The 18,594-nt window shown below is 29.8% G+C and overlaps 1 protein-coding gene and 2 pseudogenes across 3 annotated transcripts; 2 read left to right on the plus strand and 1 right to left on the minus strand.

The window, feature by feature from the left end:
- Window positions 1-2,544: 2,544 nt before the first annotated feature.
- On the minus strand, window positions 2,545-18,287 carry LOC145182910 (TNF receptor-associated factor 5-like). Of its 2 annotated transcripts, XM_090086122.1 has the most exons (3): window positions 16,532-18,287; window positions 4,913-5,080; window positions 2,545-4,348 (listed from the first exon to the last, which is right to left on the minus strand). In XM_090086122.1, the coding sequence occupies exons 2-3, from the start codon at window positions 5,068-5,070 to the stop codon at window positions 3,208-3,210; spliced, it is 1,299 nt and encodes a 432-aa protein (XP_089942248.1). In that variant the 5' UTR covers window positions 5,071-5,080; window positions 16,532-18,287; the 3' UTR covers window positions 2,545-3,207. The 2 variants fall into 2 exon arrangements, with proteins under 2 accessions (XP_089942248.1, XP_089942249.1); XM_090086123.1 differs by lacking the exon at window positions 4,913-5,080 and having other exon boundaries at window positions 16,532-16,597.
- Window positions 6,117-7,573, plus strand: LOC145198018 (uncharacterized; annotated as a pseudogene). Its single transcript, XR_016451857.1, has 2 exons — window positions 6,117-6,193; window positions 6,858-7,573. The product of XR_016451857.1 is annotated as an uncharacterized LOC145198018 (transcript).
- Window positions 16,850-18,556, plus strand: LOC149889588 (uncharacterized; annotated as a pseudogene).
- Window positions 18,557-18,594: the final 38 nt, after the last annotated feature.

The raw sequence follows: 18,594 nt of genomic DNA on the forward strand, positions 1-18,594 counted from the left end.
AAACAAACAAAATAGATTTACAACAGGGCTCCAAGTGCGATGCTGTAAAACTTTAAATGTGTTTTTCTCCTTTGGCTATAGAAATTAGATTTTAATTTTTACATCTGGTGATACCTGAGACCTTGCAGATTAATGTCCAATTGGTCGTTTTTTTGGTCCTTAAAATTGAGGTTGGGACCAAATTTGGATAGGAGCGGACAGAAATTCATCAAGTTGGCTGGCAAGTACATACACAGTACATAGACAGTTAGTACAAGTACATCCACAGTACAAATACATATACAGTACATAGACAGTTGAAGCAAAGTATAGAATTAAAATTTTCAATAACTAAAATGAACTGTTGGGGGCGAAGAAGAGACTTCTCCCTTTAACTATTACAGAAGGGCTTAGTTAAAAAAACCATTTTGAACCATAATCAGAAGATAGGATGGTTGTGGAAATATTTAAGACAGGTGCCACATGAATTAAGTGAGAATTTGAATGATTGAATCGTCATATGCACACTTCTGCTTGCTTGAAACAAAATTGAGCACTTCTTAGACCGGATAATAACTGGGGATTAAAAGTGGATTACCTACAAAAATATTGTAAGGAATAGGGTGTATTGTGAACTCAGAAAACCTAGTACTTTCACCTCTAAAAATATTTTTAATAAAGTTTATTGACAGTAAGAAAATTTGTAATTTGTTTTATCATAAAAACGGACAGAACTTTCCAGTAAAACTGATAAAATAACTGCTTCATACCAGGTAAGACACACAATATTTAGTATTGTAAGGGCAGGGATTTTGTGAGTGAATAGCATGGTGTTTAGTGTGGATAATATTACTTAATCTTTGGGAAATGTGTTTAGTTATGTTTGACAAATACTAAAGAACTTTGGTTATCAATAAGGACAAATATAATTAAGCTTAGGTTCCCCTCATTATTCTCTTATATTAGTATTATTATTTTTGCCAACCTTTTTAATTGAATTATTATCATTTTATCAGTGTAATTACAATTGAAATTCTGTTTGTTTTTTCAAAAACAGTTTTAAACTTTTGGTATTACTGATTTATTTTTTATGCAATTGTACATGTCTACCTAGTTTTTCCACTGTCACGCACTTCAATCGAATATGTTTTATACCTAAGTCAGGTATAACCTAAAGATTATGTTTATAATTTCTTTCATTTTCTCTCCTCACACTGTTAATGCTCATCTTAATGATGCATTTAATGAATTCATATAGTATTTGATATGAATTTGATATTTATTATGTATTTACATCACTTTTAAAATCGTTGTCATGGGGACCCATTGGGCTTTAAGGACAAATACTGTATATACTAATATTACTGTCAATATTACAATATAATATTATGTAATATATGTATATAATTTTTCCCATAGAAAGCACTCAATAAATTAAATGCTCATAAAATGACATTCAAATGATTCTGATTTTTAGTCTTTTAATTTAGATAATTATTTAGGTTTGTTGATTATCTGTAATATGTTTTTTAAATATCTTATTCTCTGCAGAAGAATGCCAGTTCCACCCCAAAATAACTTCAATGCGCACCAAGTGCTGGATATTTTAGAAGTAATAGATTATAATGATAGTGAGTTGGATAATGATTCTACAGACCCTAAAGAAATAGGCCTGCAGCAACTGAATTCTTTTTTTTGATAAGGATGATGAAAAGCCAGTGTCATCTACATCAGCTGCCTCTACTAGGAGTAAAAAAAAAGGAAGTGTACAAGCAGACAAAAGACTAGTTCAATTCATCAGACTCTGTTTTCAGGGGTAGAAATCTAAAGCTTCCTGAAAAATATGAAATGCATTCATCTTTTTATCTTTCATCTTCTAATTAATTACTAAACAATCATATACTAGAATTGGTAGTAAAAAATACCAATAAATACAGCGTGGAAAAGTCTGGGAAAAATATTGACACAAAAAAAAAAAGAAATAGAGCAAGTCATAGGCATATTATTGTCACATGTTGCATAATAGTAGCGGTATCAAATTTAAAATACAAATATGACATTGCTACTACATGGTTTAAATGCTAAGAAAATTATGAAAAAGAGAAAAAGCTTTGCAAAAAGATTCTTTTTGCTTAAGGGTATGGATCTGGCAATGGACATGTTAAAAACAAAATGTCCAAATGTTCACGCAGCTATCATTCTAATAGTATTTACCACACTTTTAGCGCAAGCCTTTTTGTATTATTTTTATGAAATAGATTGAAACCATAATAAACTTTACCTTTAAACAAGTACTTTGCACATAACCACCTAGATGACCACCATAATGATTACCACTATAAAGTTTAAAACATAAATACTTGCACCACAAAAAAGAAGCAACCTTGCCCATGAAATGGCTTCAAATTATTATCTGCTCAACATGCAATAATTCTTCCAGTTAGTTTATGTTCTAATTTTTTTGGAAACTGTTTGATTCTTCATTTAAAAATACCATCATTAATGAGAGAATGAACTAGTAAAAGTTTTAATCTGGTATCATTAAGTTTTGCCATATGTATTTCATTTTTCTTTGGAGCCCAATCATTTTGATGTTCTTCAAAACTGAGCTTTGCCGTAATAGAAGGTATATCAAAATATCTTGTTAATAACTTAATGTTTTGCTCAATTTTATTTACTTCACTTGCACATTTAAAAAAAGTTTTTGACATCAGTTTTCTTTTAATTATAGCTTCTATTTTTGATTTCAGATTGTTTACTTATATAAACAACATTATTTAAACTTCAGATTTGTTTTAAACGTTTTTGAGTACTAGATTCCAAAGTAATAAGCAGTAGGAAATAGACCACCGAGTTAACTAAACTTTTGAATTTTCTTTTGTTTAAGTAGATCTAATAAATCACTTTTCCAGTTATCATCTAAATTTTTTCCAAACTCCAGTTATCATCTAAATTCTTTCCAAAATATTTTTCAAAAGTAATATTTTTTGTTAAAAATGCCCAAACCAGGTAATTTGATACCAGTCTATAAATTAATGAAATATTAAAAACTTGTACTTGGCTATAATCACTAAATAAATATCTTTCCAATGAGTCCTCACTGACTTTTGTGGGACTTCTTATTCATAAATTATGATTCTGTTTCAAAAACTTTGCTGATAATCAACTTTGCATTATTCTGCTAAGTGGATTCTGCAAAGATATAGACCTCCATCATATTATATAAAACTATTTCAACACATTGAGTTTAATAAAAAGGGAGTCATCTTTTATGTAACCACCTGAATACAATTGATCATGACTGCAAAACTTTGAGAACCCAACAGGCGGATTCATTTCTTGGTAAGGCCTTTCAAAAGCTTTGTGTTGATCAGGTTTCAAAGTTAAAGTTAGATCTTTACCTTTTGAAACATTGAGAAGAGAAATATCAATACTGTATGGAAATGGATATGTCAATACTTCATCAAAGTCACTTGGTAAAATGGAAATATATATTGATATAAAACTCTTTTGCTCATGTTTGTTAAACTTTAAATCACCTGCAAGCATTAATATTATACAAAACTTGTAACCAGAAGCATCAGTCATTAATGGTGGAGATAAGAGTTCAACATTTCGCCCGGCTAGTGCTTGTTCCAATTTTTTTGGAAACTGTTCAATTCTCCATAAAAAAATACCATCATTAGTGAGAGAATGAAGCAGTGAAAGTTTCATTCTTATGTCATCAAGTCTTTTCATATGTATTTCACTTTCTTTTGCAACCCTTTCAATTCGATGTTCTTCAAAACTGAGCTTTGCTGTAATAGAAGGTATATCAAAATAATTTTCTAACAACTTAATCTGTTGCTCAATTGTATTTACTTCACTTGCACATTTAAAAAAAGTTTTTGAGATTTTTTTTCTTTCAATTATAGCTTCTATTCTTGATTTCAAATTGTTTACTTTGTTAATATAATCATTATTGAACTCAGATGATACAATACTTTCAAAGTTTTTAAGCTCTAAAATCTCTTTTACTAATAAGTTTAAATTCACACATTCTGACTTTAAGAGTACTGATAACAAAGCATGATGGTATGTCATTTCTTTTTCTCTATGATTTAAAATATGCTTTCTTGTCCCTATTTCATTGCAGTTGAGTGTTTTGTAAGGACACTCTGAAGTTTCTGTTTCAACAAATTGACATATTTTTAAATGCTCTTCTAACTCATGACTAAAACCCTCCCAGACACACCCTTCATTTTTATACATGCAGTAACACTTTAAATTTAAAATTTCTTTCTGAGCTTGTAAATCAGGATAGTAAGATATGACAAGTTCTTTATCTTCATCACAAATCCGATTTTCACAAAAACAGTTTTTGCAGCTTCTAAAAAGAATTCATTTAAATATTAATTTATCCATATGTATATAATTAACTAAAAACTAAATTGAAAAGTTTAATAAGGTTTCTTACTTCTACGTATTAAAACAAGTGAGAATCTTTTTATATAAACAAAGATTTTTCTCATTACTTATTTATACAGAGTATTTAAAAAGATTTCGAAAAAATAGTTGTCAAAACAGTTTTTTTCAAAATGATAATTATTTGTCAACACAAGATAACTAAAAATGATCATTTCTGCAAAAACAATAGGACCCGCTTAATTTTCTAGAACTGTACCCAATTAGAAGATGAACATCAAAAAGATCACAAATAAATTAAAAAAAAAAAAACATTTCTTTAAATGGAGCTCTTTTTATTGAAGAAAGTGGTTTCCATACCAACTTTCAAAATATGCATCTTTTTATTTAGAGAAATGTAAAAATAATTTAGAATGTGAGGGATAACTTTTTCGGCTCAGTTCTTAATATATACTTTATATATAGTTATGACACTATTACAGATAATTAAATAGACAAAAATTTACACAGCTATACAGATTTTTTTTACCTATGACCACAGTTCCACTGAATTGGGCGTATTAAGATGCTCTTGCATACATAACAGCATAAACTTTCAGGAAGTTCTTCTGATAAAATGATTTTCTTTAAATTATTTTGAAAATTTTCAGTTGATTTTTCACGAATCTGCTTACTTGACGAAATCATTTTATTTCTACTAAAAAAGAAAAATCCAATATCTTTGTAAAATGTGTGGTAGAAGCCGAAATAATATCAATGCTTTTTTCAGTTTCTTGTACACTTTCCTTACAAAAACCTTGAGATTATAACAAAAATTCAATGGCAAAATTATTCAGTATCTGTACGTAAACATATAAGACCTCATTTAGTTACTAGGCTGATTTAGAAAACAAGACGGGAACGTTAAAAGTTCTAGGGAAATCCCAAAATAAGACTGGTGCGGAATAATTTTTAACGTTTTGATTTTTTGAAGTTGCGTTCTCAACCTCATCAGAACCATTTCCGCGTCTTCCACTAAAGGCGCTACTGCAGTTTCTCCCCTCCCCCCCTTTTTTTTTTTTTTTTTATGATTGATTCTGATAGAGAATTTTATGCTGATTCAGAAAAATATATAAACATAGACCTGAAAATCAACGGAAAGTGCTCTAATTCGAAGTCAAAGTTGTAAAAAATCCCACTAAAAACCCTAATATTCGCCATTTTGAAAATAATAAGTTAATGATCTTTTTGCTGACAAAAGCAATACATTAATAGCATGGTTTTTACGTTAAAAAAGTCGTAAAAGTATGTTTATCAAGCCCAATTTTGTGGATATGAAAATAGCCGTTTTTTGATTTATTAAAGAATAAACTATAATGCAAGTAATGTACTTTTTTAATAAATTTTAAAAAAGATTTTAACAGTTTTGTTTCCTAAAAGAAGAACTTTTGAAACTTAGTTCATTGTTGTTTTATTACATGTAAAATTTAGAAATGGTAACCTTCAAACCATTTTTTTTAATAGAAAAAACCAGCGTACGATACAATGATAATTATTCATCAGTTAAAATGATAATCATTCTCAAATTCTACGTTCAACCTTTATTTGAAATCTTCCATTAATTTCATTTCGTTATAACACTTTCGCTATAATACTTTAAAACAATAATGCAAAGGCTAATTGAAACCAGGTCTGTTTATGCGTAATGTAACGGTAATTAGTTTTCGTTAAAAATGAAAGCGTTTTGAAAAAAAATGGCGAATATTAGGGGTTTTAGTGGGACTTTTTACAACTTTGACTTCGAATTAGAACACTTTCCGTTGATTTTCAGGTCTATGTTTTTATATTTTTCTAAATCAGCATAAAATTCTCTATTATAATCAATCATAAAAAAAAAAAAAAGGGGGGGGGGGGGGGAGGGGAGAAACTGCAGTAGCGCCCCACTAAACAGCTAATTAAAAATGTAATTCATCGAGTTAAAATTCAGAAATTATATCTTCTTTATCGAATTCAAATTCAGATACTGCATGCAGTGGTTTGAACTTGATAATGACCATGTTCTTTAACTTGATAAAGAACATGTTCTTTATGAAGTTAAAACCAAAAAAGGTAAACTGTTGTTGTGTAAGATTTTTCAACCTTTAAATTTATTAGAAATGTTTTGAAATTTAAGCATGTCACAACTTTTGAGAGATATTACTAATTTACTTAGTAAAATATTTTACATTGATGTAATAAAATTGTAATGATATTTCATGCAAATATAATTATATAATGCATGCAATTATATTTGCATAAATATCAAATAGCAACTTGATGTTTACATATTGTGTTTGTACCAAATATAGTTTATGTAAATTATATATCAATTTTATAAACTACATTTGATACAAATACAATATGTAAATATCAATGTTTATCAAAATTTATCAATCAATTTATGATCAGGATTTGATTCGAATTAACATAAACATTAACTAATTGTTTTTATTTAGAACATGTATGCAGTGGAATATTGAAAAAGATATAATGATGATGAGAGAAGTGGAAGCTTTAGGTATTTTAATACAAAAGCCTGGAAGTAAAGAATGTGGCCAGCTGTGGCAGCTGGTTTCTGATTCATTAAACAAAAATGGTTTCTGTGCTACAAGCAGAGGATCAATTATTATAAAAAAGCATCGTGTTCAGGCAAACAAGAAAAAAAAACTTTCTGGTGAAGGCGGAGAAGAAATAACTGAATATGATATTTTGGTTGAAGAATTAATTGAAATCAGTGATGACACAGATACTCAGAAAGATGAAAAATCTAAAGAAATAAAAAATGCAGTAGATGAAGATTGTATGAAAGCTTTAGATATAAGAAATACTGCTATTGAGCATTTTGGGGAAACAAGGAAACAAAAAACCCTTAATAATTATGACAATTCTCCAAAATCTTCTCGCATCAAGTGATAGATTGACATTTTTGCGTGAAAAAATGGAAGCAGATAAGGAAAATAGGTGAATTGAGCGAGAAGCAAGAGTTCTTGCTCAGCAACAACAAAATAATATTCAAAACTTGTTTAATCATATGTTAGCTCAACAAACAGAAATATTAAAAGTGTTATTAGAAAAAAGAAATTAGTTTTTAGTTTTAATAAACTCTACATTTTTGTTAAACAAAACTATTGTGTTTGCATTTTCTTTTTGGAATAAATAATTCTTTTTGTAACTATGTTTGTATATTTTATAGAATAATGAAAGTTAAACAAGACTATCATTAACTATTTGTAAGGTTTACAACAGGCAACACTAAGTTAGGAAGTATCAATATGATTTGAAATGAAATTATTGAAAATACTCTTGTAGGGAGAAAGCTTCCAAACCAAATTAATCTGAAACAATGTTTCCAACACTGTGCATCATCCAACAATGATAGGTTAAACTTATTGTAGTCCCAGTGAGGATATATATCTTTTGAATAGTTTAGTTCATAGAGCAGTGCGAATTCACAATCATCAAATATGTCCTCTGAATATGCAATTAACAACGTGTGTCTTGCCGTTTTAAGGCTGTTTAATGCAGCCATATTTCAATTTTATATTTTTACTAATAATTTTATGTATATATATATATATAAATATATATATATATATATATATATATATATATATATATATATATATATATATATATATATATATATATATAAAATTTTATAAACAAAATTTAATACTATTTAATATAAAACAAAAACCTTGGAAAAATTAAAGTTTCTTTTTACTTTTTTCAATGTCGCATTGTTTTAAACAAAAACATCCAATTAGTTTTTTTTTTGAATAACCAAAACTTTCCGGTTTGCAAACTTTTCTAAATCAGATTAAAAATAAAATGAGACAAATCTAAATCATTCTACTGAGAAAACTATTGTTGTTATCGACTTCGACTAAATCGACTAAAAGTCGACTAGTCGAAATTAGTCGACTTGGAAAAATCGAATAGTCGATTTAATCGACTATGGGTCTGCTTTTAATCGACTTTAAGTCGATTTAGTTGGGTAATCATCCTAACATCCTTATTTCCATATTTTTACTTGATTTTATTTTATCAATCTCTAATATTGTTTCGATGCTGATCAATTTAGTAAAGAGATATCTTTATAAGTACTTTATCTTGTAAAGATAAATTGTTTAATAATATTGAGTCATGCGTAAAATTATCATCCATAGCGGTTTTTTCAACCAAAATATCTGAACATTAAACCTAATTTGCTGTATCACATAGCCTGAACTCTTAGCTTAGGGTAGACCGGGGAAATGCCGACACACGAGGCAAATCCGACACCCTGCTCTATAGTTGTATTTTGTGAGTAAAGCGCTGTTGTACAGTGCTGCCACCTGGCGGACAACACTAAAACAAACGCTCAGTAAGTTTTATGCGAGTACGCCAACTGCTTGTTTTGCTATAAATAAATAACTAGTTTTTGAAGTTTTCCATGTTAAAAGTGACTCCTGGATGAACTGAGGTAAGATTCTAATTGTTTGTATTACTAAAAAACCACTTAGTTAGCTAGAAAATACATATTAAAACCAACATTTTGGCATAGCCGTTTTATGATTTGGAGCTAGCAGTAGTTGGTAAGGTTAGGTTTCCGCCAACTTGTTCACCCGGGGTAACGCCGACACACCACCATGGGGCAATGCCGACAGGTGTTGGTATTGCCCCATGGTGGCAAAAATTACAAATTCTGAAATTTCAAACATTCTACCCTAAGGTGATACCAAAAGTCAAACTTAAACTCTTGAAGAATAGGTCTAGCAATTTTGGAAAAATCGTGAAAACTAAAATGAGCACCCATCCTAAAAACAAGTCTGCAGCTAAAAGAAAAACAACGAAGAAGAGATGTCGTAGACAAATTTCTTTTGAAGAATCAACTTCTGAGGAAGATATTGATGAAACTAAACTATGTGATGATGACGAGATTGACGACGGGATTGATTTATTTTTAAAGGACACTGAGATGTGGTGAATATGGAAAAAGAACTGAACTCTGGTATTGTTGTGTCTATTGTGGAAAATGGGCGCATGCAGATTGTAGCGGTTATGATTCCCCTGAAAACTATATTTGTGATTTTTGCCCTACTCATTAATCTTCGATTTGAAAAAAGTTTCTTTTGTATCTCAAAGAGTTAACCTGTCTTACTTTGTTATTATCAATTATATACTACGTTTATTTACTCTATGCAACAATAAAACATGTTTGGTAAAATAATTGTCTTACTAATTACTAATGTCGGTATTACCCCAAAGTGGTGTCGCAATTACCCCGGTGGCTGGGGAAATACCGACAATGAGCTTAAATTACGAAAAACATTCATGTAACATTTGTAACGTAAATAATTTTAAAACATTGCATATTAATTTGATGCAGAAAATTAGGACAAATCTTAAGGTTCTTTCACCAAAATTGTAACTAACCTAGAAAAAAATTATAAAAATCAAATTGTGTTAATGTGTCGGCATTAACATTCTTTATTAATGTTTCCTTTTTCTCATTATAGTAACCAGTTGATGCTTTTTTAAAAAAAATGTTAAGTAATGTGTTATGGTACTCAGTTAAGGATGCGAAAAAGTTTTATAAATCTGCTACCCCAAAAAAAGGTTACCCACCCCATCTGCCCCCACCTATCTACGTGACCGCTTTTTATTAAATTTTTGTTAGTTTTTTGCTTTAATTGTTGTAATAAATGTCGACCTAAATTGACTAATACATTTATAAAGTCGAGTTAGTTTTCGATTTTATAAATGTATTAGTCGATTTTGGTCGACTTTGAAAAATACATTAATCGATTTAGTCGACAGTCGAATAATTTCAGTCGTAACAACACTAATCAGTGCACAATTATAATCAGGGGTGGGCTGCCAAATTTTGAACAACCGGTTCGCTATTATTAAAAAAAAAAAAAAAGGTAAATGCGTATATTGTCTTCATTATTTTTTGTACAGTACAAAATATATATAACCAAACAAGACATTTATTGCACAAAATAACTAAACAAAATATTTATTGAAATTATTGAAATATATATTAAATATTTATTTTGCATAAAAATACTATTAAAATGACTTATTTTTGGTTTTAGAGTTAATTTAACAAGCGGCTCGCCGAGTTTCAAATATACATAGCAGCCGAGAGAAATTCCGGGGAAGTATTCTTAAGGGGCCCTCATTATGATCAATTATATACCCAGGACCAAAAGACGTGTGCTCTGGTCATTGAAAATTAAAAATAAAAGTTAATTAACTCTTTTAAAAGTAAAAACTATTTAAATTTTTTGAAAATTACTTTAAAAAATTGTTTGTACCAACACGGGGCCCCGGGTATCTTCCCCGTCCACCCCCCCCCCCCCCTCTCGGCGGCCATGCGAATATACACGATCCAAAGAAAAGGACGCATAAAATCTATTTCAATTTATATTCTGACTTCGCTAGCGGAGGTTGTAATTTCTTTCTTAATTTGAAGGCTCATTTATTGTTCTAATATTATTTTTGTAGAAAACTACAGTAATTTGTAATAGCAATTATAATGAACGAAAAAGGGGTCATATGTTTAGATTGCCTAAAAACTGGATAAAAATATAGCAAATTTGTAATATCTCGATAAATTTATATACATACTTTTGACAAATGGATTTTAAGTTATTCTCATAATTCCATTTTCTTTTTTTTTTTCTCCTATCGCTTGTTAATTCATTATGCTTAATTTGTAAATAACACTCAAAGAACCTTATCCACCAATGGAGGGTTGATTTTAACCGATTCCTGGGTAGAATGCATTACAAATGTAATAACTGAAAGTTGATGCTGTCTCAGTTAGTTTGTTATACACTTTGTCATCCACAATTACTAACAACAGTTAACAATCATCGTAAAGCTCCAACAGGGTGATTGATTATGCAGGCGCTAAAAAATCAAATACAACCGTCATGGTCATTTTGAAGTACCGTCAACAGGGGTGATTTTGGCTACTGCTTGTGATTTCGTTTCCCTGAAAATTATTTTCTTGTTCACTTGCAATCAATGGAAACAAAGCTGTGTTAGTCAATAATTCATTAAAAGAACTTAGTACACTTTCCGGTACGAAACCTTTTTCAAAACAATTTTTTTGAGACGCAGTTTGTATTGTGCATCAGTCTGGTTAGTCCGGTAACACTATTGTCTCGTCAAAAAAGGTCTGTAGTTAAAACTTTTCAGATTCAGCTCTTATATAAAAGAAGAAGAAAATTTGTAAAGAATATTGCTGTCATCTCATCGATGTGTTGTGAAAAAACTACAAGCTAACAGGGCCATGGAATTAAGTATGAAGTTGTTTGATATGTTTGAAACATATGATAGCAATTCGGATGCTGCGTTTTGGATACAACGAACAAAAGTGATTGTTGAAAATCAGAATCTAAAGCTCAAATTACTTTTTCCGAATCTTCTCAGAAAAGCTGCCTATTCAATATACGATGCTTTGACCGTGAAAGATAAGAGATACAAAAAAAGTCAAGCACGTTTTATTTACAGCATTTTCTCTATATGCTTGCCACTGCATATGAACTATTCACAAAACGAAGATTAAGTGACGGAGAGAAAGTTGACAAGTTTTTGGCTGACAAGACAATTGGATATTGTTAGAAGAGTCTGTGTGTTTGGCATAGGTTTGCCAAAAGTTTTATCATTAAGATTTAGAGTCGCGATGGATCCGATTTATATTATTTTACCCATAGTAAGTGCTGCGTTGAACCGTGTAGATGTGATTGGCAGTGATGCTGTTGGCGCTGCATTTCGACACCACGCTACAAAAACGCATTTAATGTTATACAACTGCAAAGGTTCATATTTTATTACAAAGAACTCTTCACTTGCAAAGAACTTGTCTCCAAAGAATATTTTTTTAAATATGGTAACAAAGGATACATTGCATCGAAATGTTTAAAGTTGCAGAGAAACGAATACAAAAGCGACAATCTTAAATCAAAATTTCCTGTCCAAGGATCAATGTAAATACTTAAACTCTCCGAAGATAGTTACGATTGAAGGAAAGATTCATCAATACATTGAATCAGCGCTCGTAGCTCTTGAAGTTGATGGCACCTTCTCCCTATCTCAACTTTCCCCCACAATTCCAATTTTTGGGTTTACAATACTTTTTACATTAAAAACAGGTTTTTAAAATTGTTTTTATCGGAAAAATAATTTCTCGGATTCGTTTCTCATGTAATTACGGTGGGATCACAGGAAATAACTTATTTTCGGTAAAATAACCAAATTTGGTTTTAAAACCGGTTTTATAAATTTGATAAAGAAAATAATAGCGAAAAAAGATTTATTTTTTAAAGAAGGATAATAATGTAAGAACATTCACAAAAAGCTTAATTTTTCATATTTTTCAACACATGATTATTCCAAAATGGATTATTAACTCAACTCGGTACTTTGCAATATTATTTTAAGATGTAGGAGTTAGAGTTTGAACTAAAATAATTACCAAAAAACGAAATTTATATTTATTTGTCCCATAAAACTTAAAGTTTTCATGAGTGAAGCGAACACAAAAAGATTTAGAAATTGATAAGTATTCATAACATCATCAAGATTCTAGTTTATAATTTACATACGTATGTATTGGAAAATTGAGGAAAAATTTGGAGGTCAAAGAATTTATAAGTTTGAAATGTTTTAAACTGATAAATTATGTTAAATCATTTTAAAATCGTCTTTTTGAGAAATTCAATTAATGACAAGAACTTCTAGAAACTTCGTTTTACATACACTTTTTCTAATTGATACAACCATTTCTAATTCTTTTTTTAACCTTTTTTCTTCTTTTTTTTTGTGGTTTCTCTTTTGTAGTCATTTACAAATGCTTTTTAACTTTCTTTACTGAATCGATTATTTATCAAATAAACATTACTTGACTAGCTAGCAAAAACATCATCAAAAGAAGAAAAATTACTCCTAGCTATCTGTAAATTAAGTAGAAGTATAACAAAAGAATGCTTAAAATGTCAACTGCACCAGCACCTTCATTGGCTCCTGGTGTTTTATTGATTGAACTTTTCATCTTCTGACATACAGTTACGGAAAAAAGTATCCGGACAAACTATTTTTAGGTATGATCCTATATTAAATGAAGGAAACCTCATACTGTTATACATATTTTTGTAGCTCTCGACAAGCTCTATCTAAGTGTACCATCAAACATTTACTACACTTGGTAGATGTCTTTTTTGGTAAGAAAAGCTAAAATGACTGTGGAAAAAAGTATCCGGACAGTTACTTTCTGCTAATTTTTGGTCAAGATTTTCAATAAGTGCTCTCAAAAGAAGGTAAAACGGTTCGAGATATAGCGCAACAGCTTGGTATGCCCAAATCAACTGTTCAAGATACTCTGGGGAGAATTAAAAAGCATGGAGTACTCAAAAATTTGCCAAGATCTGGACGAAAACGAAAAACAACTCCAAGGATTGATCGAAAAATCTTCACTTTAGTTGAGAATTCTGTGAGATCAAATGCAACAGATATTGCGAATCAACTCAGAGAATTCAAGTTAGTCAATATAAGTCCTCGAACTGTTAGAAACAGGCTGAATGAGCATGATTTACATGGTAGAGCACTTGCCAAAAAACCGTTACTTACCAAACGACATATTGCAAAGAGGCTTGCGTTTGCAAAGAAGTATCAAAACTGGACCGTTGATGATTTGAAGAAGGTATTATGGTCGGACGAAACGAAAATATGTCTAACGGTTCAGATGGTAGACGTTGGACAGATAAGACCAGGTGAATTATTGCAACAAAAGCATGTTAAACAGACAATAAAGCATGAAAAGTATGTCATGGCCTGGGGATGCTTCAGCTGGAATAGTATGGGACGTATTCATGTTATAGAGGATATATTGACTTCCCCTAAATATGTTAGAATACTTTCAAATTATATGCTACCATCTGCTCGAGAGTTATTCGATGGAGAGTTCTTATTCCAGCAAAATGGTGATTCAAAACATACGGCAAAAAATACCAAAGTCTCGCTCCAGGGCAAAAGTATTGAGGTATTAGATTGGCCAGCACAAAGTCTAGACTTGAACCCCATGGAAAACCTATGGAAAGTAGTCAAAGAAGAAATTGGTCAGTTCATATTGACGAAAAAAGATGATATCGAGGAAGCGCTCAGAAAATGCTGGAATTCTATAAATATAATGAGGTGTAAGAGCCTGGTTGAGTCGATGCCTAAAGGAATTGACGAAGAATTAACTAATAGAGGAGGATGGACTAAATATTAAAGAAATAAATTACGAAAAAGAAAAGAAAAATTTTTGTCCGGATACTTTTTTCCACAGTCATTTTAGTTTTTCTTACCAAAAAAGACATCTACCAAGTGTAGTAAATGTTTGATGGTACACTTAGAGCTTGTCGAGAGCTACAAAAATATGTATAACAGTATGAGGTTTCCTTCATTTAATATAGGATTATACCTAAAAATAGTTTGTCCGGATACTTTTTTCCGTAACTGTAATATATATTTTTTTGTTTGCCCATTTTTGATAACCTCTAAAATATTTATTTAGTACTTGTTTTATCTAAATATTTATTGCTGTAACCACACCATATATTGCTGTAACAACACTATTTAAAGAGGAATAATCTCGCATTTCCCATGAAACACCGACAATTTTACTTAGTCAAATGGATTTATTTTAAAACATTGCACATAATTAGCCTCTAGACTAAATTATTCGTTAATGCAGAACAAGATAACAAGCTAAAACAGTTGTAGAGCTGATGTTTTCTTACTACTTAATTTAGTGCTAAAAACGTTGCTAAGTTACTTGATGTATACCATACCTGTAAAAAGCAAAATAATAATCAAAAAAATAAAAGTTATTCAAAAATAATTTTTTTTAATCATTTTAAGCTAAATCTAAACCTTCAAAAAAAACTTATTTTTGAAAAAAAAAAATTTCAGAAGTTACACCTTTTATTTCCGTAAAAACCACCTTAAACTTGGTTTTTTTCTTTTTTTTTTTTACATTTTTTCCGCTCTGACATTTTTACGTGCTGGCATATTTCTGATCTTGTTTCTTTCATTCTAACATTTTTCTATTCTGACATCTATATTTATTTAAAATTGTTCAACTTCCATACGGCCACAATTTTCCGATCTAACTTTTATGTGCGGAGTCGTACAGAAACACAGTTATTTCAGTATTTTTTACAAATAAACTGAAACAACTTTAGGTTTTCTGACCTAACTTTTATGTTTCCGTACGATCTATTATGATTAGTAAAATAAATGATAGAAAAACGCAACGTTTTTTCATTTAAAAAAAAATTGCTTTTATTATGATTGCTTTTCTGGTTACAAGTTCAAGTGAACAGTATGGAGTAAATTGATCCAGATTAAAAGTTGTATGAGCTGGACAATCAGTAAAGTGAGTTTCAAAGTATTGTATATTATACTAGCTCAATGAAGGTGAAGAACAAACAAAAAGCATACTGTATTAGTACTTGGAATAATTTCAATTATACTTTGTAGTTAAGTATTTGATTTCGTTATACGACTAGGAAAACGTTCGTCACGTTCAAGAAAGGATTATATGACAATGGTTAGTTTAAATCTATGGATAGATAAGAAACTCGCAGAGAAAAGTTGGCTGACCTCATTTCTAAAACTTTTCCTTGATTTATGACTTTGATAACTTGAAACCTATTAGATGTATTTTCGGTTTAATCATCACAATATTTGCATAATCTTTAAAAATGCCAAAAGATTCAAATAACTTCAAAAGATTAAGCTTTTACGAGTCATAGCAGTAATAGTTGATTAAAAATATTACTTTACTTTTAAAATAAGTGCGTGTGGATATTTTAGTACAACAGCACTTTTTAGCTGAGGTTTTAAACTTTCACACTCTTAGTCACAGACTTAGTTTCGTTTTGAAAAGTTTATTCTGTGAGCACATGATTTAAGATTACCTTATTAAATTACATTCTAGTTTTACTTTTTTTTCAAATTACTAATCAACTGAAAAATAACGCAAAAAGTTTGAACTAATAAATTCAAAAAAATTATCAATTCAAAACAAAATTTGTCGACTAAAAAAAAACATAAACGGTAAGAAATTTATATTTGAAAAATTCCTTACTTTTCTGTCTTTCCTGCAAACAAAAATCGCGTTTATTTGTTGATTCGTCATTGGCGTGTGTGATGGATGTGCAATGTTTTTTTTTTTTTTTTTATACGAACAAAGCTTTGTTATGCTTTGTAACGAGCTTTTGTTTTAAACAATAGAAATTTAATACAAAGCCTATCGGACTCATTGGTTTTTACCAAGGGCTTCTTAAACATGCCGTGACAGCTAATTTTCCGTAAAATTAGATAAGGCCGACTTTTTTACGGAGAAGTATAGTTTCAATGAGGATTTTGGTTGTTTGACTTAAACTATTATAGTTAAATTCATAAAATGCCTAATAAATGCTGGTTGTTCCTCAAATTACAAATAAAAAATAAAAGAGAATTTTTATGTCATAATGTATAGATTTCCTTTAAATCTGAGTATCGCGAGTTATGGATTAAAAAACTTCCAAATGCAAACTTTGTGTTTACAGATTATAAACGAATTTGTGCTCAGCACAAGCCTAAAGATGCAGAATTAAAAAAATTCAAAGGTAGTAGTTTTGTTCCAGTGCATCCTCCATTACTCTTTAAAGGTATACCAGTGTATTGTATTCCAATAGTGTCTAGAAAACGAGATGTCACTGGGTTAATGTGCTCTGAAAGAAATAGTTTACCTGATGATTTCAAAAACTTTAAAAAAAATGGACGCAATTCAATTTAATTCAATTGTAAAAAATTTGAAGTTAATGTTAAATAACTGTGAAGAAAAATTTTATTTTGTTGAAAAAGAAAAAAATTATCTTTAATATCATATGAACATTGTGGAACAGTCCATAAGTTTTCAATATATATAATTTCAGAAGATTCTTTATTTTCTTTTTTAAACAAAGGATTTACTAAATAATATTTTCAACTGGAAAATGCTGTTAGTTATATTATTAATAATGAAACAGATTCTAAGCGAGCAAATTATATTAGGCATCATTTCATCAAGACCAATTCAACGACAAAATTTTGGATTAGTTCTCAAAGTTTTTTGTGATGAAACAGTTGCAGCATTACATGTAAAAATTCCTGAAGCTAAAGATACTGCACTTTTTATTGAAACAATTGTCAAGTGATGGCTTATTGTTAACAGTAAAACAAAAGGTCTAGATATTAGATTAAATGATATTTGAAGAAAGCCTAATACTTCAGTCAATGATTGGCAAATAGATTTCTTAGAGAGCTATATTTCTTATTTTGCTGAAAATTTGAAATGCGTAAATTCAAAATTAAGAGAGAAAAAGTTAACAATGGATACCAAAAGTGATTTGCAAAAAACTTCTAAAAGATTAGCAAGCTGCGCCAAGTATTTGTTGAATTGCGGTGTATGTTATGTATTGTTAGGACATATGCAATCAGATGCACTAGAAAAACAGTTTAGGAAATATCAGCAGGGTCAGGTGGCACATATCTGATAACTGTGCAAAATGTTATTCAAAAATTTTGAATCGACAAAACTGGAAAGTTGCTAGATGAGCAAGCAGATTTTACAATATTTCCTCCTGCTCACCACCACTGCGATAACTGTGAACTTGATGTGGAGTTTGATATGTCAATATGTGAAAATGGCGAGGTTTAGTTGCCAAATGAATGCAAACAAGGGCTTTTATATATTGCAGGTTTTTTTGCTTACAAACTTCCAGAATTATATTCAATTTTAGAAGAAATAGACACCTTTGATATGTTTCAAAAATATGGAACTTTGATTAGTTCTTTGAACAGGGGAAGAATAGGAGAACCTTCTGACAATTTAGTCTACTTTTTTATTTATTGTTTTCTTATATTTGAAGTGACACTTAAGAATAAAGTTTCACCATTGCTGTGTAAGAGAGGATTAATTGAAATTTTTATTAACTGTAATAGTAAATTTCAATTGCTTGTTCAAAGTGTTAAAAAAGTTTGCTGCATTTCGGCAAACATTTTTTTAAACAATTATTGTAAAAAATACTCTGAAGATTTTGGGAAGGTATGTTTAATAAAACAAGCAAAATTTTCAGCTTCGAAATAAAATACCTTGAGTTAAAAAAAGTCAAAATAATTTTTATA

Source organism: Hydra viridissima, unplaced genomic scaffold, assembly GCF_058129835.1.
Source record: "Hydra viridissima isolate aposymbiotic clone 2 unplaced genomic scaffold, HvirCarnegie_v1 scaffold_4, whole genome shotgun sequence".
In the NCBI taxonomy this organism is placed as follows: domain Eukaryota; kingdom Metazoa; phylum Cnidaria; class Hydrozoa; order Anthoathecata; family Hydridae; genus Hydra; species Hydra viridissima.